At 46.4% G+C, this 24,739-nt stretch overlaps 1 protein-coding gene and 1 pseudogene across 2 annotated transcripts; one reads left to right on the forward strand and one right to left on the reverse strand.

Moving 5' to 3' along the window:
• The first annotated feature begins 5 nt into the window (after positions 1–5).
• LOC118610108 lies at positions 6–124 on the forward strand (annotated as a pseudogene).
• A 10,700-nt stretch (positions 125–10,824) lies between these two features.
• Positions 10,825–24,011, reverse strand: CCM2L (CCM2 like scaffold protein). 2 transcript variants are annotated; one of them, XM_036229535.1, is made up of 10 exons: positions 23,920–24,011; positions 21,530–21,697; positions 19,469–19,552; positions 19,188–19,371; positions 17,925–18,382; positions 15,731–15,866; positions 14,040–14,103; positions 13,326–13,455; positions 12,883–13,021; positions 10,825–12,011 (listed from the first exon to the last, which is right to left on the reverse strand). In XM_036229535.1, exons 1-10 carry the CDS (start codon positions 23,947–23,949, stop codon positions 11,701–11,703), a joined length of 1,704 nt encoding a protein of 567 aa, XP_036085428.1. In that variant the 5' UTR covers positions 23,950–24,011; the 3' UTR covers positions 10,825–11,700. The 2 variants fall into 2 exon arrangements, with proteins under 2 accessions (XP_036085428.1, XP_036085429.1); XM_036229536.1 differs by having other exon boundaries at positions 11,802–12,150.
• Positions 24,012–24,739: the final 728 nt, after the last annotated feature.

Raw genomic sequence — 24,739 nt, forward strand, 5'->3', positions numbered from 1 at the left:
ATGTAGTCTACGGCCATGCCACCCTGAATAAGCCTGATCCCATCCGATCTTGGAAGCTAAGCAGGGTTGGGCCTGGTTAGTACTTGGATAGAAGACCACCAAGGAAGACCAGGTGCTGTAGGTGTAACAAATAAAAAAAATTTTAAGAAAGGGATTATAAACTGATGAGGTCTGCATCGCGAAAGAAAGGGAGAAAAGAAAGAAAGATGTATAAACACTAATTGTATTTCTATACACTAGCAATGAACATTATGAAAGTAAAGACAACAATTTCATTTATAATATCACCAAAAAGAATAAAATACTTGGGAATAAATTGAGCAAAAGAAGTGCAAGGTACTCTGAAAACTAAAAAAAAAAACATTCTTTAAAGAAATGTAAGAAGACTCAAATAAAGTCATTGCATGAGATGGGAAAGATAACTCATGAAAAGACATCCCTTCGTGAATTGGAAGACCTAATATTGTGAAGATGACAATACTCCCCAAATTGACATAATCTCTATCAAAACTTTGGGTGTCTTTTTTTTTTTTTTTGGTAAAAATAGACAAGCTCATCCTAAAATTCATATGGAAATGCAAGAAACCCAAAATAGCCAAAACAATCTTGAAAAAGTAAAATACAGCTAAAGGACTAACACTTTCCAATTTTAAAATTTACTTTAAAACTATAATAATGAAGATAGTGTGGTATTGGCATTAGGATAGATGGAACAGAATAATTGAGAGTCCAGAAATAAACCCTCACAGTTATGGTCAAGATAAGGGTCCCAAGACAATTTGATTGTGGAAAAAATAGTCTTTTCAATAAACGATGCCGGGACAACTGTATATTTCCATGCAAAATAATGAAATGGGACCCCTACCTCACAATACTCACAAAAATTAGCTCAAAATGGATCATAGACCTAAATGTGTGAGTTAAAACTATAAACTCTTAAAAATAAATCTTAATGATCTTGGGTCAGGCAAATCCTTCTTAGATGTGACACAAGTGACAAAAGAAAAATGGAGAAACTGGACTTCATGAAAACTTAAAACGTGTGCTGTGAATGATACAATCAAGAAGATGAAAAGACAACACACGGAATAAAAGAAAATATTTGCAAATTATGGATCTGATAAAGGACTGGTATCCCGAATATGTAAATAACACAGCTCAATAATAAAAAGATGACATAATTGAAAAGTGGGCAAAAGATCTGAATAGGTATTTCTCCGAAGAAGCTATATAAATAGCTAATAAGCACATGAAAAGATGCTTAATATCATTAGTCATTAGAAAGATACAAATAAAAGCCACAATGAGCTACCACTTTACATCCATTAGAATGGCTATAATTTAAAAAAAAGATGGATAATAATGAGTGTTGATAAGAATATGAAGAAATTAGTGGCCTCATACACTGCTGGTAGGACTGTAAAATGGTGCAGTACCTTTGGAAAACAGTTTGGCAATTCCTCAAAAGGTTAAACATAGGGTTATCACATGACGCAGCAATTCCACTCCTAGGTACATACCCAAGATAACGGAAAATGTATGTCTACTCAAAAATTTATATGTGAAATTTTCATAGCACCATTATTCATATTGGCAAAAAGTAAAAGCAACTCCAGTGTCCTTCAAAGAATAAATAAAATGTGGTACATATATACAATGGAAAGTTATTTGTCAATAAAGAGATAGAAAGTACTTACACATGCTACAACATGGATAAACTTCAAAAATATTGTGTTTTATGATACACGCTACAATATGGATGAACTTCGAAAATACTATGTTTGATGAAAGAAGCCAGTTACAAAAGACCACATATTGTATAATTCCATTTATATAAAATGTGCATAATAGGCAAGTTTACAGAAACGGAAAGTAGATTAGTGGTTGCCTAGGACTGGGGGTTGGGGAGAAATAAGAAGTAACTGCTGATGGGTAGGGATTTGGGGATGGGTAATAAAAATGACCTCAAATTGATTGTGGTAATGGTTGTATAACTCTGTGACTATACTAGAAATCATTGAATTGTACATTTTAAATGGACGAATGCATGCTATGTGTAAATTATAATTCAATAAAAATGATTTTTAAAAAGAACGAAGAAACGCCTTATATACTATTAGGGAATGCGCTGGTAAGGGGTGGGGCAAGGTATACAATAATTTCTATTGTATTTTACTATTTGCATAGAAAAGGAGAACAAATGTGTGGGAATTTACAGCGTGTCTGGGCTGAGTCAAGAAGGGCACACATAAGAAACTGTCCCAGTAGTTTTTTGCGGGGAGGGAAACTGTGTAGCTGGGTGACAGAGGAGAGAGGGAGGCTTTCTGCTTCCAGTGTACCCTCTGCACTCTTGAACTTTGAGCTGCTTGGATATATTAACTATTCAAAAATAAAGTCAATTTAAAAAACTCAGAGACTTCATGGACAAGATAGAATTGAGGCTGGCCAAGATTTTTAGAGAATGAAAATAGTCAAGAAAGTTTCCAGATGTGCACTTGGCAGTGGATCAGGGGTGGAGGAACGATGGAAGCAAAGGTATTGAGGCTGCACTGACTGCCTCTCGCTAGCTGAGACTTCATTTTCTCATTTGTAAAGAGTATCAACCTCACCAGGTTATTGAATTATTGCACAAAAAGCTCTTATTATTGTGCCCTAGCTTACGTCACCTCATTTAATCTCTTTGAGATAAGTATGACTATAAATGGATGGCTCAGAGAGGTAAAGACACTTGTCCAAGGTCACATCGCCAGCAAGCAGTGGATGAAGCTGGGATTCAAACCCGGGTCTCCGAGTCTTCGGTGTGCTTCCAAAGGCTGTTCTTGTAATGACTACACAAATTCAGTGTTCTCTGGACATTGAGAAGTAGAGAAAATGATGCTGACTAGAGGACATGATGCAGGATTCAGTCCTGGAGGGAGGGCAGGAGCTAGGGGACACACAAGCTTCACTTTACAGTGGATCCGACGCTGGCTCTTTCAAAAATATATTTTCTTATTTCCCGGGGCATTTGCATTTCATACTTCAAATTCTTTAGGACCACTGTTGATTGTTCTATATTCAAAACAGGATGGGGATGGGGAAGAGAGCCACAATCATCATTTCAGGGTTCAGATATTTCCCCTTTTATTTGCAAAGTAGCCAGTGTTCATTTCACAGCTACACCCTCTCAGGCAGGAGGTCACTGCTGCCCTCATTTTCCAAGAAAAGTAGGTGAAAATCTGAGAAGACTAGCCCTTGAGAAACTCACAGCTGCCCCCGACAGGTCTTTAAACTCCTTTCTAAAAAGCCTTTCCATCCTCTATCTTCTCTAGCCCCTCCTCCTTGCCTTATTTTTCTCCAGAGAACTTGTCACCTCCAAGCACTATAGTACATATTTATATATTAAACTGTTTATTGTCTCTCTCTTCTACATGTTTGCAAATTCCATGCAGGTACTATTCTTGTGCCCATTCTACAGATGAAAAAACTAAAGCCGAAGGTTTATTAACATCCAGTTAATGATAGTGCTGAGAGCCACGCCTGTCATTCTTTGATTAATTCTATTAATATTTATTAAGGGCTTACTAAGCACATCTCTGCCAAGGAATGGGGTACACACACATGAAAAATAGACAAGATAGTCTTGGCCTTCAGGCAACATTCAATTCACTTATGGAGACAAAAACTTAAACCAATAACTTAGATACAGAGTGGAAAATGCTATAGTAGAGAGAAAGGCCCATGATATCAGAGAACCAAGTAGGAGGAACATTGGTCCAGCATTAGGAATTTTTGAAGTAGGCGCTCAGTTGAAGTTTAAAGGTTACTAGTAGAAGATCATAGCAAAGGGTATTCCAGACAGAATGGACAAAGCTTGAAAGTCTTGAGGGAGAAAAAGCTAGGCCTGTTAGATTAGTCACGAACCTTCTGTGTTGTTATGCCTGAAGCCCTGGCCATGCACAGAAGGAAGATGAGGCTAGAGACGGCAACAGTTGATAAGGAGCTGGGGCTTTCTCCTGTAGGTGAACAGGGAGATTGCCCTATGTGTGTCTTGGAAGCTAAGGTAGGACAGATAGGGTCCTAAAGGTAGCTGACCTCCTGTTGAGGGATATGGCGAGTTTAGCCAGGGATGGGGATGGTGAGGGGTAGTAGTACCCCGTGAAGTTGTTTTTCTGCCCCCAGCTGCAAGGCCACCTCCAGCTGACTGGTCCCCCCAGGGGAGTGAGGAACAGTTTAGTTTCACAATCTCCCTCCTCCCTCCTCCCACTGTCCCAGGAGGCCAAGAAAAGAGGAAGCACTTAAAGAACTTCCTCTTGGGTCTGGGTGCGCTGAAGCTCAGGCAGGTGGGAGGGTGGGGGGAAGGAGGGGCAGAGCAGGACCTGGCCATCCCCGCATTCCCTGAAGTAAAAAGGCCTGGGCCCCAGTCCTGCCCCCATTCAGCGGTGGCCTTGCTCCTGCAGGGTGCACTCAAACCTGGGAACTAGGAGAATGGGTTCCCGTCCCAGCAATTTTAACTTACCGTCCGTTCTAGGGCAAGATATTGTTTCTGAGCCTGGCAACTTGAAGGCACAATCTTACTCAGCAATTTAAAACTGAGGTGATGTATATGAATTAACATGGAGTGATCCCCAAGACGTAGGTGCATAATAGTTTAGAGGGTACATTCATTTTTTTTAAAATAACATAGTTTTGTATTTAGCTATATGTGTATGTAAATGCACAGAGAAAGGTCTGGAAACTAAACAGTTGACAATAATAGAGGTTGCCACTGAAGAGGAAAGGAATATTGGGATCAGGGAAAAAGAGATGACGACTCGTTCTCTATTTGTTTAAAAAATTTTAAACTAGACTATATTTATTTTTATTTGTATAATTAAAATACTAATTAATATTATAAATGAGAAGATTGGTACATATGGTTATCGAGGGTCCTTTTCCCAAACATTTTATTATGAAAAACTTCAAACGTACAGCAAAATTGACAGTTTTACAACAAAACCCCCATAATCACTATCTACATTCTACCATTAACATATTACTTGTGTTATCACTGTCCTTCTATCCATTCATCAATTCATCTTTTAAAAATGTATTTCAAAGTAAATTATTTCAGCAGACATATTATTAACTAGAGTTCAATGATTGTTTTATAGTATTTTAATGTAAAATTTACATACAGAAGGTGCACAAGACTGTTCATTTGCTGAATTTTTACAAATGTATATTCAGCTATGTAATTTCAACCTCATTAAGATACACATTTCTATCACTCCAGAAAGTTCCCTTTGCCCTACAGTGTATTTTAATTGCCAGCATTCTGTGAATTGGCATTCAACGCAGGGCCAAGTATATGATAAGGGCTCAATAAATGTTTATTGAAGGAATAAATGAGTCTAAGAATAAATGTGTACATGAACTGCTTCCCTGAGGGCAGGACCATAAGTTTTTGTCTTATATTCTCCACTGAATTGATAGGCAATAAATGCTTAATAAAGGTTTATTGATTGTATTAGTTATACATTGCCATGTAACAAATTACCCAAAATTTAGCATCTTAAAACATTACAAAGTTATTATCTCACACAATTTCTGTGGGTTGGGAATCTGGGAGCGGCTTAGCTTAGTGGTTCTGGCTAAGAGCCTATCATGAGATTACAGTCAAGGTCAGCTTGGTCTGCAGTCAACTGAAGGATTGAATGGGGCTGGGGGGTCCATTTCCAAGATGATTCACTCATGTGACTGTTGGCAGGAGACCCCAGCTCCTCACCGTGTGAAGCTCTCTATATGGCTGCCTGAGTGTGCTCATGACATGGCTGCCCCCAGAAGTGAGTGATCCAGAAGAGCAAGGTGAGACGTCAAATGGGTTACACAGGTCTCCCCTATTCAAGGTTGGAAGGATCTACACGAGAGCATGGATACCAGGAGGTGAAACTAATTGGGGTCTTTGAGAAGGTAGTCATCATGAATATGTATTCAACTATTCTGAGCACTTACTTTGTGCTGGGTGCTGTGTTGGTCTCCTAGGAGTGTAGGGATGGGTCGGAACCAGCCCCCCTCCTGCCCCTAACAAGGTAGGGGTGTGTGTGTGTGTGTGTGTGTGTGTGTGTGTGTGTGTGTGAAGGTGGGGGTGGGGAGGTCAGACAGACATAAATGCAGAGGTGTTATAGAGTACAATGAACACTACAATAGTGGTTTTTTAAAAATTGCTTTTCTCTAATTTATATTCAGAGCACAACATCATGAAAAGAAAGTTTATTTTCCTCCTTATTGTACAACTATACACTCCTCCAGCTTAGAGGCGACAAGCATCACTTGTTTAGTATATCCTTCCAGAATTATTCCATGCATATACACAAAGTCATTCCCCTTCACCTTTCAAAAGAAAGACAGCACTATGCAAAGTGTATTGTTCTGCACCTTCTCTCTTTTTTCTCTTGCTCTATCTTGGAAATAATTTCGTAATAGTGCATAGAGAGTAACCTCATTCTTATTTATGGCCACACACTACTCTTCTATTGTCTGCATGAGCCACAGTTTATTTAACCAGTTCCCTGTCACTGAACATTTTGCTTATTTCTAATCTCTTGTTATTAGAAAGAAAGCCATGATTTTTTCTTGCACACCCACTGTTTCCACTTGTGTGAATATAAATGTAGACATTCCTGGCAGTGGAATCGTTTCATCAAAGGATCTGTGCATTTAAAATATTGGTAGATATTGTTAAATAGGATTTTTATCAACTTACCCTCCCACCTACAATGCATGAACATGCCAGTTTCCTCACACCTACAAACTTTCCAACCTTGCCAGTCTAATCATTGAAAAATGGTTTTTCGATGTAGTATAAATTTTCATTTTTCTTATTACGAGTGAGGCTGAACAATTTCTGATGATGTAGGCCTGACTGGGTGGTTACTGCATCTGGATGCACGAAGTAACATTATTTAATAGTTACATAAACTTAGAATATAAGCTCTATGAGCCCAGGGTTCAAGTGCTAAAAAATATAGTTGTGGAATAAATGAATGAATGAATGAGTCTAATTAAAGCATGTGAGAGGCTGCTCTTTTCTGAGCTAGGAGAGAGCCCTCTTCCCCTCCCTCCCCTCTGGAGCTTGCCCTCTCCTCTTTCTTCCTCTTATCCCAACTAAGTCAGGTCTTAGCATCTCTTTATTTGGTCTTCATCTCAGTCCCTTGCCCCATTCCCCAGCACCCAGACTCTCCTCTGCTCTCCAGTTAACCCTCCTCTCCAAGCAGCTATATTCACTTCTGGAAAATGCAAGCCCATTGGGTCACTCCCCATTGCCTATTTTTCTTAGCCTGCCTCTGTTTAAAAGGCCTCCTCAATCTGTCCACTTCTCTGGTTTCTCCTCTGATTTGCACACCCCTCCCCCACCTTGGCCCTCACCTCACAGACCCTATGGTCCTTCAGCAACACTTACTATATATACTTTTGTATGGATTATCTTGTTTAAGCCTCACAATAATCTATGAGATCTATGAGGGTGATGCTATTATTATCCTTATTTTATAAATGAGAAAACCAAGACCCAGAGACATTTAGGGGTTTACCCAAGATTACTCAACTAGCAGATGTCAGAGTTGGTATTCAAAACTCATTCAGTCTGACTCTGAGCCTCTAACCACTGCACTGGTGCAAATAGTCACCAGTCTTAGAGTATGTGATGCTCCTTCCAGCCCCCTGGACTTTGCTCATGTTGGCTTCTCCTGCAGGGCTCTTTCTTGTGTTGTCTACCTGCCAAAAATCTTGCTTGGCCTTCAAAATCTTGCTCATAAGTCACCTCCTCTGAAAAGCCTTTTCCATCTTCTCCAGAAAGAGCTTTTTCTTACTGATTTTACAATTGAGAACCTTCTGCTGTGATTATTTGGGGACCTGCCTTCCCCCTCAGGGCAGGAGCCCCCAGTGGGCAGGGACTGTTTTGTATTTTCCTCTAGTGTCTAACAGCATGTCTGGCATAATATTTTCCTCTACTGTCTAACTGGTGCTCTTTAAATGCTTGGTGACTGAATGACAGTGGCCCCAGGACTCCTCCCCAACACACAGTTGTGAAAGGACTGTTAGGAGTCTCCAGTTGGAAGCTGGGAGGGAGTAGGAAGTTGCCGTGTCTCAAAATGAGAGGGGCATAGTGTAAGGAGTTGGGGGGACTGAAGACAATTTCACTAATTTCACCACTTGTCAATGGGGCAGGACTGTGCCCAGGGGATCTAGCTGGTAGGGAACTTACATTCTTACCCCATCTCGAGAAGCTTTTGGGAATCTGCTATGCCACCAATAGGGGTTTCCCTCTTTTTGGGTGCCAGGAACGAAACCATGATAGGAAGCAATCGGTAGGGACTCTAGATGAAACAGGAGGAAGTGTGGACAGAGTTCTCATGCTCAGAGCCTGGGTTGCCCCAGCCCGGGCTTTCGGACCTCAGTAACTAAAGGTTACATGGCTTTGGTAACGGGGTAGTTCCGGGGCGGGTGGGGACTTCCTTGGGGCGTGAGGGAAATTGCTCCATTGCTAGAGCTGCAGGGTAATAACTGCTTCTCAAGCAGCCCTATCACTGTGCCCTGGCTAGTATTGTGGGCAATTTCTGAGTTTGATCTTCTTGCAAAGCCCTCAGGCCTTTAAGAGGAACCTCTAGCTCTTTGGCCCGCCCCTAGCCAACTGACTCCTCCCTCTTACAGTTGCCTCACTCAGGAATTTACTAGGGCTCCCTGTAGCCTCAGGTCCAAATGCCTCAGCCTGCAATCACTACATCCATCCCCAAACTGGCAGACAGAAAAGCAGAGCGGTTAGAAGCATGGGCTCTGGGATTAGCCAGATAGAAGTCCAAATCTCAGCTGTGTGAGCTTGGGGGATTCACTTCACTCATGAGCTCCAGTTCCCTCATCCATAAAATGAGAATAAATAGACCTGAAAACGCCAAAATTCAGAATTTGTTCAAAAGAAAAAGTTTGTTCCAAAGAAAGCACCCAAGACCAGTGATTCTCAAAATGTGGTCCCTGAACCATTACTATCACCTGAATACTTGTTAGAAATGCAAATACTTCTTAGAAATGCTCTATTGAGCCAGAACCTTGGGGTGGGGTTCAGCAATCTTTGTTTTTAGCAAGCCTTCCAGGAGATTCTGATGCATGCTAAAGTTTGAGAACATTTCCATAGATAAACTTAACAGATGGCCAACGTATTGAGAGAAAATACCTGAAAAATCAATAGCTAACAAGGGATTAATACCTAAAATTTATATGCTATTCCTGCAAATCGGCAAGAAAAAGGAACCCCAAAAGATGATGGGCAAAAGATCTGAATAGGCAATTCACTGAAAGGGAAGCCCAAATACCTGACGAGTATGGGAGGAGATTCTGAACCTCAGCATTAACAGAGAAATGCAAGTTAAAACAACAATGAGATGCCACTTTACCAATCCAAACTGTAGGCAAATATTACAAAGTCAGATAATATAAACGTTGATGGAAATGGTAGGAGAGGGCATTCTTCATGTGTTGCTAGTGGAGCCATTCTAGCAGAATTTAGTGAAATTTAAAACCTATATGCCTTGTGATCTAGTAATTCTACTCTTGGGTATAGAGCCTAAAGAAAATTTTACATAGCCCCATAAGGGTCATGCACAAAGACGTTCATCACAGTTCTGTTTGTGATGAGAGGGAGTTGGAAACAACTTGAGTGTCCACCACTGGTAGAATGGATATATAAAACAGTGGATGCTCAGCTTAGAATATTTTGCAGCCATTCAATGCAATAAGCTAGATTTTCCAATAGCAACATGGGTAGATCTTTAAAAACATATTATGAAGTGAAAAAAGCAAGGAAATGAGAGCCTTTCCCAATACCATTCAAGTGTAAATATGCACACAAAGAATTTTGAATTTTTTCCCTCTCTTTGATTCCCCACCCCCACCCACTTCCACCCCTGACCTATGGATGTTGCAGTTTCCCCTTAAGAACTGGATCTCTAAAGGTGGGCATCTCCTCCCACATGCTCGTAGTGTGCACCCAGGGCCAGGCGCCCCCGGGGCCTGGTGCCCCTGAAGCCTGGCACCCCTGGCACACTTGGGGGGCCTGGAATACCCGAGGTATGGTCCATGGCTCCACCTGGGGTGTGAACCCAGGACCTTCTGCCTGCAAAGCAGACGTGCTAACCATTAAACTATGGAGCTATGGAATTTTGAATTTTATATCCAGGGATATATACTAACACAAAGGTGTGGGTGCCCAAGGTGGGCAGGAAGAGTGTAGGGAATGTGTGAACAAGAGGGAAAATAAAACACAATGAAATATCGGAAGGGCCTTGCACAGACCATTATGATGGGATGATCATTTGCCACAAACTGAGTATGAATCATAGAACTCTCTGGACCTGAAACCCTAATAATAATAATGATTTAAAAAATGGTGATAATAGTGCCTGCCTCACAGTGCACACCATGTGTTTGGCCATAGAAGGCTCTGTAAAGTTTTACAAATAAATTTTAGCACTTCTATGTGAGTCTCTTGCCTCCTCTCAAAGCTCATTCCTTTTAGCCTCCAAGCTTTTACTTGGGCTGTGCCAAGTGCTGCTCTTATGCTGACTTATTCCCCTCTTCAATCCTGCCCTCAGATTCTGTTGACATCAGACCCCTGAGATGCCGGTCTGTGGAGTCTCAGGTACTTTTTGTTTGGGGCTAGCTCATGAAACCAGGCTGCAATGGGGCTATGAGGTTCTATTTCCTCTTCCCAAACAGTGCTGAGGGCTTTCTTACATCTCACCCCCAACCACAATGTCCACTTCATTGCACACAGGATAAAGACAGGTAAACCGAGTTAGAAAGTGTCAGACATGGAAGGAAACCACATTTATTAAGCATCTATCATGTGCCAGACCCAGCACTAAGGTCCCGACCTTCGTTAATTCCCTTGACCATTTCTGTGAGGTAGGTGGAACCCACCTCATCCGACAGACAAGGAGATAGGAGGCAAAGAGGCTAGGACACTAACCAGACAGCAGCCCTGGGTCTGTCTGGCTCCAAATTCAAGATCTGAACAAGAAGTTAGGAGTCTTAGGGCCTAGACTGAGATCCAGACCACTCTCCTCTGAGTCAACTCTCAGTAGAGGAAAACCTCTACTCCACACTGATGATCTGATTCCTAACGCGAGGTGGAAAGACCCTTCCATTTAGAGCCTTACAAAGGCCCTCTACATTGTTTAGTATGGTCAGTTTGAGGTAATCTAAGGAGAAGCAGGAGATTCCTTCAAGGCCCTTTTCCTCTGTTAAACCTCTTTCTCAATCTACAGAGTAGGAGGAAGGAGAGATCTCTGGGCTCTCTTTGGGGTCTAGAAATGCTTTTCTCAGTCGGCCAGCAGGTGGCACCCACTCATCATTCCTCCCCTAAGCCTCGAGAAAGCTGCGGAGTCAGGGGAGAAGGGTGTATCCGGGGGCCGAGCCTCCGGGATAGTGCGACCAAAGAGGACGCAGGCTCTTCTCTGCTGGCTTAGGGGCCGGCCAGGCGAGCCCGGGGCGACTGCCCAGGACTTTAGGATCTCGCCCCCTACAGGGCATTCTCGATACTGCATAGACTGGATCCCAGAGGGCAGGGTGCTTGTGCCCTACGTGTGAGAAAGGGCCCTAGGGTTGGAGGCCCCAGGCAAGAGTGACTGAAACTCGGAGGCGGAGTTGCGGGGCCATGCCTTCCCTGCTCTCAGCCTGGGCCTGCGGCTACAGGTAGTTGTCTTCAGCTGCCTCGCCCCCGCTCGGGGAGTCCAGGTCATCTTCGCCCGTGCTGTCGTCGTCAGGGGCCAATGCCTCGATGTCGTGCGTGATGTCGGCCAGCAGCCGGTGGAAGGCCTCTGCCTCGGGCCGCTGAGCCGCGCCGTCGTAGCTGCGCACGGCAGACGCCGACGTGGAGCTCATGCTGCGCTTGATGCGGCCGAAGCTGTCAGTCAGGATGCCGCCCTCGCGGATGCCCACGCCCTCCAGGAAGCCCTCGAAGTAGCCAATGTCCTGGTCCGGGATGAAGGGCCGCATTCCTGCGGGCCGAGGGCCAGGTGACTCCTCGGAGTTCATTCAATCCCTTCCCCTCCCACAGAGGCATCACCTTCTCTGGAGAGTTCAAATTCCAGCCCCACCATTCACTGGCTGTGTGGCCTAGCACAATTCCTTGATTCTCTGAGCCAGGGAATAAGGACATAATGCTAAGCACATAGTACATGCTCACTACGTATTAGCTTATTATTATTACAATTGTTACGTTCCCATTATTAGTTGTGTTACCCTCATGAAATAACTACCATGAGCCTTACTTTCCTCCCTTGTAAAAATGAGATAATTGTCCTTCTCCCCATAGGAATGTGAGGATCCCCTCCCTGCATGCTAGCTGTGACTTCAATATTTGACTTTGTTTCTCTGAGCCTCCTGAGCTTCAGTTCCCCAATCTGCAAAATGGGGGAAAAATAATAGTTTCTACTTCCTAAAACTGAGGATATTCAATGAGATGATGCTTGGCACACTGTAACTGCCAAATATATGTTAGCTTATTAATATTATTCCTGTTGTTTTTATTAGCTCCCCTTACTAGTCGTGTGATCTTGAACAAGTTCTTTAGCCTCCCTGAACCTCAGCTTCCTCATGGGATCAGATGAAAAGAATCAGTCTCTCTCCCAGCTTTGCTGTGAAGATGAAATGGCTATACCAGTGCTCTGTTATTGACTTGTAACTGCAGGCAAGTCCTTCCCCTCTCTGAACCTCAGTCTCCTCATATGTTCCGGGGAACTCATGATCTTGGCCTTATCAGAGGCGGAAGGATAAGGAATAAACACTCTAGCCTGGTGCCTGACCAGGAATGTAATGGTCTACGAAGGGATCTTGGTTGAACCTTGGGGGGTGGGGCCAGGGGCTCACCAAGGAGGAGGAACTTGCGCCGGTCCCCATAGAGCTTCAGCAGGCCTGAGCAATAGTCCTGAATGGGCAGCCCCAGCCGATACTCCCGTAGCAGCACTGCAAACTGCTGGATCTCAGGGGGCCCCAGCTTACTCCGCAACTGTGGGGCACAACTTGAGATCAATCCTAGGAAGTAACCCCCACCCGAGCCCTGACTAAAACTCCCAGAGCCCTCACTGAGAGCATATATGGCCCAGCCCTCCTCTAGAAATGCTAGCTGACATTAGTTTAGGTCTTTCAACAGGCTGGCCTCAGTTTACTCTCCTAACCTCATGTCTCACCCTCACCTCTGGGGTCTTATGCTTCGAGCATGCTTAGGGTTATTCATGATTCCTGAAATACTCTATTTTTTCTTCAGCCTCCAGGCCTTTGCTTGTGCTGTTTGTACTGGTGCCCCAGCTCACCGTGACCATGTAATCCTGCAACTGCTCTAAGCCCAGGCCACTGTGGTCGCTGCCGCTGCAGTGGGAGCCATGGAAAGAGGGTGTGGATGTGCCGCTGTAACACGCTTCAAATGTGTCCTGGGAGCCATTGCTGCAGAGACAGGCAGAAAGGGGCCCTCACTCACCTCCCTCCACCTCCTCTGCAGGTGGAAGGTGGGAGGGTACAGCTACCAGTGGTCTGGGCCTGAGGCCTCATCCTAGGTCCTATTTTTTCTTCAAGGCCCCACATGTCTGGCCCCTGGCTGCCTCTTAAGCCTCTTCTCATCCTTGCCCTGTGCTCCAGCCTCTCTGTCTTCTCTCTTTTCCTCTAATTCTCCAAGTATCTCTTTACTTCTGGGCCTTTGCACGTGCTCTTCACTCAGCCTAGAACATCTCTCTCCCACTATCTTTTGCTCAGCTAATTATTATTCATCATTAGATCTTAAATGTCACCTTCTCAGAAAAAATTTCCCTGATCTCCCCAGACTGGGTTAGACCCTCTGTCAAATGCAGTCACAAAGTCTTTAAGTCTGCTCATGACATGCAAGGACTTTCCGGAGCTCCCCACCAAACCTCCTCTCTGACAACTTTCTTCCTCACGCCCTTTGCCACAGCCCAGTGGCCTCAAGAAACCCTATTTATGCATGGGTGTGAAGGGCAAGAGTGGGGTCCCCACCCAGCAAGGGTAATACTTACAAGGAGCTGCAGCAGCTGAAGTCGGCATCATAGGCATAAGTCCCATCGGTTCGGCAGCTGTCACCTGGGACCAGCAGACAGAGGGGCTGTTAGAGGCGGCAAAGCAGTGGGCAGCATCCCCGGCTTCTGAGGCCCCAATCTCAGCCCTGAGGTTGGGATGGTGGCTGGAGCACAGATGGCCTTGTAAGTGATTGTAAGGATGTTAGCTTTTACTGAGTGAAATAGGCAGCTAGGAAGGTTCTGACCATGGTTCCTGCCCCTGCAGCTCACTGACAACACAGCCAACTTTGAACAACTCACCTCCCATCTCTTGGCCTTCAACTTCTCCAACATTGGGACAATGTCACCTTCCTGCCTACCTCATGGGGGTCTTGGGTATAGCAGATGAGGGAACAGGTGAGGGAGAATTTTGTAAACTGTATGTGTTTGGAGTGGGACAAAACAAGGACTTTGAGAGGGCAGGAACTCAAAATCTTGATAGGAAAGAAGCACCATTTACAGAGAGCATGCTCTGTATCTTGCCCTGGCATCTCACTGAATCCAGGTACCAGCCTCACCTTCTGATCTTGGCTCATTCAGCGTCACTTCCTCAGGACACTCCTGACTTCCCAGGGGAGGTGGGTTCCTCATTACATGTTCTCATAGCACAGAGCGTGTGGTTGCATTGTATCTGTGTAACTGTTTAATTACTGTCAGCCTTCCTCAGCAATGCAAGCCTCATGAGGGCAGGGCCACATCTAGTTTTGCTCACCAGTACAGCGTGGTGATTAGCAGGGTCCTCAATACATATATATTGAATGAATGAATTTTCTTGAAATATTTGTTGAATTATCTCATTTACTTGCCTATCATCCCTGTGATAGTTGATAAACTATCCCAGCTCCTTATTGCTAGAACTATGCAAACAGGGACCATGTTGAGGTAGCTGTGACTGAGAATGCTTACTTAGTAGCCTTGAAGGAAGCATGGGGGGTTAAGTTGTTGCAGAAAGAAACTTTAGAATCAGACACACCTGGGTTTGAATCCTGACTCTGCCACTTACTAGCTGTGTGAACTTGAGCAATTTATTGACTACTTTGAGCCTTAATGTTCTCATCTATAAAACTGGAATCATAAGTCCTCAGAGAATTCTTTTACCCATTTAAAAAATATTTCTTGAGCATCTATGATGTCCCTGGTCCTGTGCTAAGCACACGTGGTACAGTGGCAAACAGGACAGACAAGGTTGCTATAAGGATTAAATAAGACTTGGCACACTGGTACTGTGCTTGGCACACAGTCGATGCTCAGGAAATGTTTCTTCCCATTCCAGCCCTTGATTACATTCAAGGATTGGTCTGGAAGTCCTGGTTTTGATCTATTGCCTTAGTGGGGCTAGCCAGTTCAGTAAACCGACAACGCACGTGCTTAGGTTTCTGCAAAAGCAGTGACGCAAAAAACAAAAGAGAGAGAAAAGTTCAGCTTGGAGGGGTTCATCTGAATCTGACAACTGGAATATCTATGAAGAAGCTAGGTTTGAGGTCATCATGAAAACTGTTATTTTTTATTTAACTCCATATAGGGGTACACTGTAATTGCAGTAGAGATCGGACCCCTGAAGGCTTTCATTGGCCCTAAGTTCTGGGGCATCCCCCTTCTCTGGCCTTTTGGGATGTTTCACAGGAAGGGAAGCCAGGAGTTTGAGTACTCACTGCGGCTGCAGAGCCATGGGCGTTCGGGCGTGGATGTGTAGTGGTAGCCAGCCCGGTCCACACACTCAATACTCTGGTCCCCATAGATGATCTGGAAGACCTGACAGATGAGGGCGCAGGACTCCTCGGCAGCATCCTGGCCCAGGGAGGAAGATAGAGCTCAGGACCCCTCCAGTGACCAAGATACCCCTGCTTCCTAAAGCACAGTGTAAGGAGGCTCACAAAGGTGTTCGTGCGTGGACCCACAGGTCTCTTGCACTCTACAGGGAGACCAGTCCGGCTGGAGTGGAGTGAATAAAGTGGGAAACTAGAAAGAGATAAGGCCAGAGAAGGAATGGGGATGGTGGTTAGAGCCACTACTATAAGGTGGATGGCGTTATAAGCAGTTGGAAGGATATTAGCTTTTACTCTGAAATGGGGAGCCATTGAAACATTTTGAGCAGTGAGTGACACTATGTGACTTAAGTGTCAACAGAACTGCTCTGACTATGTGGGGGAACAGACTGTAAGTATGGGCTAAATCAGTGAGGGGTGACTGCATGATTCAGATGATAGAAGATGGGGCATGGGCATGGGTGGGGACACTGGGTGGGGAGGTGCAGATGGGTTTTGGTTATATTTTAAAAACAGGGCTAAGAGGATTTGTTGATGAAGTGGACATGGGTGTGTGAAAGAGGGGAACCGAGGATCACTGCGAGGTTTTGGTATGAGCAACAGAAGGACAGAGCTGCCAGTAATCAAGACAAGGAGACCAAGGGAGGAGCAGTTTGAAGGAGAAGATTGAGAGCTCAGCTTTTCATGTGCTGGGTTTAAGAAGACCTTTGAGTGGAGAAACATATCTGGAGATTTGGTGAGAAATAAGCTGTGGGAAATTCTCAGTGTTTTAAATGCTCTGAGACTAGAGGAGGTCACCCAGAAATGAGTGTAAAGGAAAAGAAGAGAATCAAAGACTAACCCTGGTGCTCTCTAAACTTTAAAGACTGGAGAGAAGAGAAGGAACCAACTCTGGCTGTTTTTTTGTTTGTTTGTTTGTTTTTGTTTGTTTGTTTTGGCTATTGGGCATCTATTGCAAACTGAACATCTGAGGTATGAGAAGCTGACCCAGACCCATGCCTGTCCCTGGCTGGGGGTAAGGCAGTCTCTCCTCACCCCATAGAGGAAAACCAGGAGAATGTGGAGAGTGGGAAGCCAAGTGAGAAAGTGTTTCAAGGGCAAGTGAGTTAGGCCTGGAGACCGAGTAAACGGGTTATTATCATCTCTCCTTCTGGACAGGTATCATGTCTGTTTTGTTCACCATAGTTTATATGCAGAGGGAGTCGGGGCTCCCCGGGTCAGAGGAAAAGCTTGGAAGGCTCCAGGCTTGAAGATATCTGCTAGACTGTGAGCTCCCTAAGAAAGGACACCAAATATGTCTTTCATCTCTGTATCCACAGCACCTATGGATGTCTCAATGCATCCACAGCCCAATGTCCAGCACAAATTGGCGCTCAATAAACATGGCAAAATGAATAAAAGCAAGGGTGAATGTGGAGGGCGGGGAAGGAGGAGTAGGCAAGGCAAGAATGGCAGAAAGGCTTTTCTGCCTTGGGTGACTGACAGTCACCAAGAGTACAAGCTCTGAACTTCCTGGGTCCCAGTGTTGAAATCATCACCGGCTTCATGTGTGACCTTGCACAAGTTACTTAGCCTCTGGGTCGTGGTTTCCTTCTCTATAGAATGGGGATGGTTGAAATATTTTCCTCTATGGGCTCCTGTGAGAATGAAATAAGTTAGTGGTGGTTCTGTGTCTGGCACCTGCTGGCACTCAGTTCATGCTGGTGATGAGTGAGTGTCCTCATGATTATTTCTGTGATAGCGCGGATAGTGACGAAATTGGAGAAGGAGCAGGGATGAAGAAGGGGTTACATCAAGTTTGTTTTGGCCATTTTGAGTTTTCATCCCATTGGGACAACAAGGGGGAAGTGTCCTAGAGGGATCCAGGGCTTGAGTTTAGAAGCCTTTTGGCGTCATGGGCACACAGGTTAGTACCTGAAGCGCTAGGTAGGGCTGAAGGAGGGAGAAGGAAGGAGGGCAGGGTAGGCACCAGGAACCTCTTAAATGGGGCAGGGTCGGGGGTGAGGAGCGCAGGCACCCTCCCACCCCCTCAACGGGTGGGTGGGGCACAGCGTAGGGCCCGGGATGCGCTCAGGCTCACCCTGTTGGCCACAGCCAGGATAACGAGGTTGCAGTAGGCGTCCGGGCTGGGGTTCTGCGGGTCGAGAGGGTTGGGGCCCGGGTGGCGCCGCTCCCAGCTGCCGCCTCCGCCCGCCTGCCTCCGCTCCCAGCTGCCACCCGGCTTGCCCGCGCCGCCGCCGCCGCCGCCGTGCCGCCGCTCCCAGCTGCCACTGAACGTCTGCCGCCGCTCCCAGCTGCCCGACGCCCGCGCCCCTGCGCGCTGGCGCTCCAGGCTGCCGCCGCCGCCGCCCCCGGTCCGGGCCTCCGCGCCTGCGCCCCCGCCCCACCCCATCCGCCAGTCCAGGCTGCAGATGGTGTGGCGCCGCTCCGTGGTGCCCACCCGCCGCTTCTCCGGAGCCACGCCCGGCGGGCCGGGGTCACGTCCCGCGCCCCCGGGGCTGGCGTCTACACCGGCCGGCACCGGGTCCACGCCCAGACCTAGGAGAGGCCGGGGAGCCGTCAGCAGGAGATGGGGCTATCAGCCCCCTCCTGAGGCCAGCTGCGGGACCTCACGGCTCAGCCCGGGGGTCTCGCCGCGCCTGGCCGCGCCCCCGGCCTCAAGCCCCATGCCTGGCTTCAGAGATCTGAGGCCAGACCCGCCCCCACACAGCGTCCTTACTATCCCGCCTCGTCCCCGACTCCAGCCCTGGTTTTGGCTCAGCACACTGTTCCTACCTGCCCCACCATACCTCGGCGCACCTGCGGTCTGCGGGTGGTGGTCAGGCTGTCCCCTCCCTCTACGCCGGGTTCCCCTCAACTCAGCCTCTGACCTCAGGCCCAGCTTCTCGTTTGGCGTGATCTAACATCTTCCACCAGCTACCGCAGCGGCTTATGCTTATGGCCCTGTCCCCAGATCCGGCTCTGCGGGTCGCCGGACTTCCACTCTACCTTTGGAGCGCTGCGGCCACGCTTCACTACACCTTCCCTCACCACGTCCTTTAACTTTGCAACCTGCGGTGGCCTCAGGATTCTCAAGCTTCTCCACCCTTTCCCAGGCTTCCTTAGGACAGTGGGTCAGGCCACTCGCTCTTCAACCTCAACCTTGGGCTTGGTCTTGTCACCTATGGCCCTGGCCTACTCCTAGTTTCAGGGTATGGTGGTCAGGCCTTTCCATCACCCCATCACCCAGCCTCAAGCCCCAACCTTGCCCCAGGCCATGTCCATTCCGAAGACAAGACTTGGAACCCTTTCTCTCCCCCTTCACCTCCTGGTCCTGTCCCTCGGTAGGCCTCGCCCGCTGTACCTGTCTTAAGCACCAGCAGGTGCAGCGCGTCGTCCTGCAGGTAGGAGGCGGCAGCGATCTCGTGAGTGGGGATACGCAGGATGAGTTCCTCGTTGTCTCGCCAGGTGAGAAGCAGGCAGCGGGCTGACAAGCTCAGGATGCTGTCCTGCTCCGCCGTTGTCTTCAGCGGCAGCTCCTTCAGCTGCTGCGGGATGAGTCGAATCTCCTGAGTCCCTGGGGCCCTCGGGTGGGAGAGGGAGAAGGGGACAAGATCCTGCCCTCTCCCTTCCCCAGAGCCTCACCCTGGCCGTGTCCAGCAGCTGCAGGAGCTCATCTCGGCTGGAGGGGTTCAGTGAGGACGTCACCCAGGTAAGGTGGCCCAGGAACTGGTTGGGAAACGGGTGAGGTGGAGAGAGTGGTGGGAGAAGGGCAGAGAGAGTCACCCTGAAGACTTGGGGACCCTAACCTCACTGAGATAGAAATATCTGAATTAACAATAAGAACCTGACAAATAAACAAACAAAAAATATAAAAGATAAAAAAAGTTAAAAGAAACAGTAATAAAAACCTGGTAATAACCTATTGAGCTGGTCATAGAAGCCAGACACAGTCCTGAGCGCTTTATGTACATTCACTCATTCATCCTCACTATAAGGACGAGAAAACAAGGGCCCAGCAAAGGTAAACAACATGCCCAACATCATATTCCTAGAAAGGGCAAAATTGGCATGATCTGACATCTTCCACCAGCTACTCCAGCTGCTAGCTCCACACACGAGTCCACATTCTCACTGCTAGTTTATATTGCATTAATACATGGCTATTTAGATAGGACAGAAACAAAAGCTCGAAAGAGCTGACTACTCGTGAATTTCTGCTTGGCCTGAGGGGCTCTGTTCACCCCAAGCACCAGAGTCAACTGACTGTGCAAGTCACTTACCCTCTCTATGATCTTGTTGCAGAAGTCTAATGGAAAGGGACGAATGTTTTATGGAATTAGTATATAATTTTGTCAGAAAAACTATGTCCCACATTAATAAATTAATTCTTAATTTAGTCTTAATAACTTAATATTATCACTAAATTTAAGTGTTATTCCATCAATATAAGAATTAACTTTTTTCATTACTTTTATTCTTTTAGGTGAATTCTACTAATTAAACCTTTTCTCTCTTTTTTTTTATTCTCTATGAAATTTCAGTCCTCAGTTTTCAAGTGGATTTATTTGTTAGCTTTTCTTTCCACAGAGGGTTGCCAGATAAAATACGAAATGTCAGACAAATTTGAATGTCACATAAGTAACAAATACTTTTTTAGTTTGTTCTTTTAGTATTTTTAGTCTCATGCAGTATTGGGACCTATATTAATACTAAAAAAATACTCATTGTTTATCCGACATTCAAATTTAACTGGGTGGCAAATTTTGCTAAATTTGGCACTCCTACCCCCATATCAATCTTCCTTGGGTAATGAGAATCCTTCATTGCTCCTTCATGATGTTCATGAAATAGGAGTAAAGCCCTTGAGTGGCCTAAGTCCCCTGTGACTTGCTAAACTGGGTTCCTTTAACCTGGACCCTATTTGAGTAGCAACAATGTCACTGCAGTAAAGTCTCACAGGAAAGTAGGACTCTTCAGTTCACCAAGCACCCTCCCTGAGCACTCCCCTGGGGGTAGGTTTTGAGCCCTGTGTTGAGGTGTGAACACTGAGGCTGAGCAGACGAAAGTCACGTGCTGAGGGTCCACAGCACAAGGCAAAGTACAGGCTGCCCAGTCCTCTTTCACCTGAGGCTCCCTTACATGAGACAAGGCTGATCAGGGGTCGACGAGAGGGAGATGTAAGATCTCTCCTGATGGGATCCAGGACGCGCTACCCCAAAAGATGACACGTTGGCATACTGAATATCTTAAGCTGAAGGAGTTTGAGAAAATAGCAGATGCACGAAGATCACTCTGGCCTCCCCACTCACCCTTCTCTGAAAGTAGGAGATCAGTCTCCCATGTGAAATATCCCCTCTCTGTACCAGGAGGAGGAGACAGGATTTAGGCCAGAGAAGGCTATGGAAGCAAACCTTGTTACTTCACCACTCACTACCCCTGGCCCAAACCCCTCGTGCCTTGTTAATTCTTCACAAATTCATTGTTTCTTTGTCCAAAAGGTATAAATACTTTCTGCTCTGGTCACTTGTTGGGGTCTTTGTTTTCTTGTGAAGGCTCCCATGGATATGTAAAACTTTAATAAAATGTATATGCTTTTCTCCTGTGACTCTGTCTTTGTCAGTTCAATTTTTAGACCCTGAGACGGTTGAGGAGAACCTTTTCTTCCCCCAAGACTGTGTCCACCCCTTCTCATCCCGCACGCACCTTGACCTCTTTCTCCAGGTAGTCACACAGCAGAATCTGGGGGTCGATGAGGTAGTCAGGGGGATAAAGGGGCATGGAATGCAGGGGCCTGCGGCTCACACTGCTCCGAAAGGCTGCTCTGCGTGCGGCCTTGGGAAACACCAGCCTCCTGATGGGGGAAACGAAGCCCTGAGGAGGGTGGGGGAATAACATTGATAACTGTGACTGACTTTGTGGAGCACTTACTATTCTCGGATTTTACTTACATTACCTAATTTAATTCTCACAAAAACTACAGATGATCCTCGTTTTACAGATGAAGAGACTAAGCCTCAGAGAGGGAACTAGCTGATAAGGTCTCCAGCTTGTCATGGTAAAACCGGTAGTCTACCCTGGGCAGTCTGGCTCCAAAACCTCCATTCTAAACACCCAGGTGAGGGCGGATGCCCTGTCAAGGCTCAGGTTGGGGCTAATGCAGAAAAATATTAAGAATCCTTGTAGCTGAGTGGTGGGAACCTAGATATTTGTGAAGCTCTTCTCTGTGCTTTCCTAAAAATTAGAAATAGTTAAAAAATATATTTAAGTATAATTCAGTAGGCATCTGCATAAAAATGGCCTGGAATGAGGTTAAAGGTGTAAATCCCAGGGCTCCAGCCCAGCCCAACAGAATCTAATTCTCACAGAAGAGTTTGAGCACTACTCTAGAGCAGCTCTTGTCAGTGTGTAGTTTCTGGATGACGAGCAGCAGCAGCATCTTGAGAGAAGTACACATTCTCGCACTCCATCTCGGTCATAGTGGATCAGAACCCCAGGTAAGACCCAACGATCTGTGTTTTAACAAGTGATTAGGTGATTATGATGCATGCCTAGCTCAAGTTTTAAAACCAATATCATGGATCCTGGATGGGGTATATGGAAAGTCTGAGAAATGAGAACAAATAATCTCATTGGAAAGGCATTCCAGTCAGAGGGCACACAGCATGTGCAAAACCCTGGAGGCTTTAAGGACCAGATGAACATGAGCCTGGAGAAGCTGTGTGTAGTCTTGTGGCTGAATTATGAGATGAACATGTCATAGAGACCTTGACTGCCAGCTATGGAGCTGTGTATGTGAGTGTGTTTATATGTGTGATGGAGTAGGGAGGTAACTGTATTGTCTGTGGCCCTGAATGGTCCAGCCCTGCTCACCTCTCCAGCCTCATCTCATGCCACAGTGTTTCACTCCTTCCCTCCAGCTACGGGGACATCTTTCAGTCCTTCTTCCTTGCTATTCATTCCCACCATGGAGCTTTTGCACATGCTGTTCCTCTGCCTGAAACAGTCTTCCCTACCCCCTTTCCTTCCATCTGTCAGATTTCAGCTCAAAATGACCAGTCTACGCTGGGTCCCCTACTATCCAGTACTGAGTATGGAGCATTTTTGCAATATTGCATTAATTGCTTTGTTAAAAAAAAATTAGTAGTACCTCCCCCCCTAAACTGTGAGCTCCGGGGAGGGAGCAGGGACCTTGTCTGACTTTGTTCACCACTGCAACAACACCAGCATCTGGCATACTGCCTGGCACATAATAGGCACTCAATATTTATCTATAGAAGGAATGAATCCAGAGAAAACAAGCACATCCATCTCGACTCCCTACTGAGCCCTCACGATTCGCATGGGAGCTTTTTGGAACAGCCTGACCTAGGTATCCCTGGAGAAGAGGGCTCGGTAGGGATGAGGGTGGGAGTTGGAATTCGAGAGGGTCCCTGAACTGCAAAGACAATCAGAGAACCAGAGAACCATGGGAGCACACATCTTAGTGTTGGGAAGGGGTGGGGATCTAAGGGGTGGTGGAGATGACTCCTAGGCTGAGGCCTGAGGAGTGGGCCCTGGTATAAGGATGGGGAGGGGCAGACCAGATGGGAACCCAGTAGGGGAGCAAGTATGTGTCTGAAGCCTGAATAGGCAGCCCCATAGCTGAGCTCCTTCTGTCTGGGAAGGTAGGGAGCAGGGGGATGGATCTGTTGGATGTCCGCTCCTTCATCTGAGAAGCTACAGGAAGGAACCCCCAGGAACCCCAGGGAGGGAGGTGGAGACTATCTCTCAAACAAATCTGTTCGGCTGAGTTTCCCTGGAAGGTTCCTGTCTGTCTGTACATTCTGGTGGCCGCGGATGGGGGAGTGGGGAGGTGGGTTGGGGGGAGAAGGGATGTTAGGGTTAGACAGAGGCCGCTGAGAGCAGGGAGGACAGGTTAGTAAGTTTGGAGCCTAAATGTCTGGCTGCCCAAGGATAGGCAGGAAGGACTTTCCAAATGAGAAGACAGGCTATATTTACATCCCTCACTACCCATCGCCCCCACCCCAAGTTTCCCGCTTCCCCAGCACCGGGGACATTTCTGTGCCATGCTTCCCTCCCAACCTCCCACGTACCTTTTTCCCTTTCTTGACTTCATATTCCATGGTGAATCGTCCCTTCTACTCCTGCCACCCTACTGGCCGCCCTCTCCACCCTCTCCACCCTCTCGGTCCTCTCCCCCAAAGCAGTTCCTTTGTTCTTTTTCCTGCCTGATCGCCTGATCGGAAACTCCACCAGCCCTGGAGTTCCTGCCCCTCCTGTCTGATAGTGAGCAGAGGTGGAGAGGGCTGGACACAGCCTTGGAACCCTAACTTAGCCAGAGCAACTGACCTGGAGAGGAACCAGCCAGAGGCTTGCTGTTGAGAGGGCTTGGGAGGTGAGCAAGGTTGGGGTCAGAAAATTTGGAGTCACAAAATTCCAAATTCCACCTCTACTTCTGCCACCGACCTTACTGTGTGACTTTGGCAAGGCAAGTCAGCTAGTCAGTTACCCCTTTCACAGCCTCGGTTCCTTGTCCCCCGCACACTCTAAATCGGAAGTAAACATTGCTTCCCTCTCTGGGTTGCTGTGGTGAGAACTAAATGAAAGAGTGGGTGAGAAGGTGCTTCATAAACTATATAATACTGCGTCCAAGCAAGTTGTGATTTAAAAAATTAATCATTACTATTAAGGGTGGCAGTATGTATGGGCTTTGGAGATAGGCTGCCTGAGATCGAATCTTGACTTCGCCACTTACTAGGGTTATGACCTTGGGCAAGTCCCTTAATCTCTTGTGCCTCGATTTCCTCATCTATAAAATGGACATAATACCAATCTGACCTCATAGTGACCTTGTAAGGATTAAATGCACTTAGAAGAGTTCCTGGCACATATGAAGTGCTCAGTGAATACTAA

Source organism: Rousettus aegyptiacus, unplaced genomic scaffold (assembly GCF_014176215.1).
Source record: "Rousettus aegyptiacus isolate mRouAeg1 unplaced genomic scaffold, mRouAeg1.p scaffold_m13_p_12, whole genome shotgun sequence".
Classification (NCBI taxonomy): domain Eukaryota; kingdom Metazoa; phylum Chordata; class Mammalia; order Chiroptera; family Pteropodidae; genus Rousettus; species Rousettus aegyptiacus.

Excerpts from the sequence above, each read along its gene's own strand:
- CCM2L (XM_036229535.1), bottom strand. The coding sequence starts at position 23,949 with ATGGAATATGAAGTCAAGAAAGGGAAAAAG. Across the intron at positions 18,383-19,187 it reads CCTGCTGGTGCTTAAGACAG|GTCTGGGCGTGGACCCGGTG; the intron begins GTACAGCGGGCG and ends GGCCTCTCCTAG. Across the intron at positions 13,022-13,325 it reads TGCAGGATTACATGGTCACG|TTGCGGAGTAAGCTGGGGCC; the intron begins GTGAGCTGGGGC and ends TGTGCCCCACAG.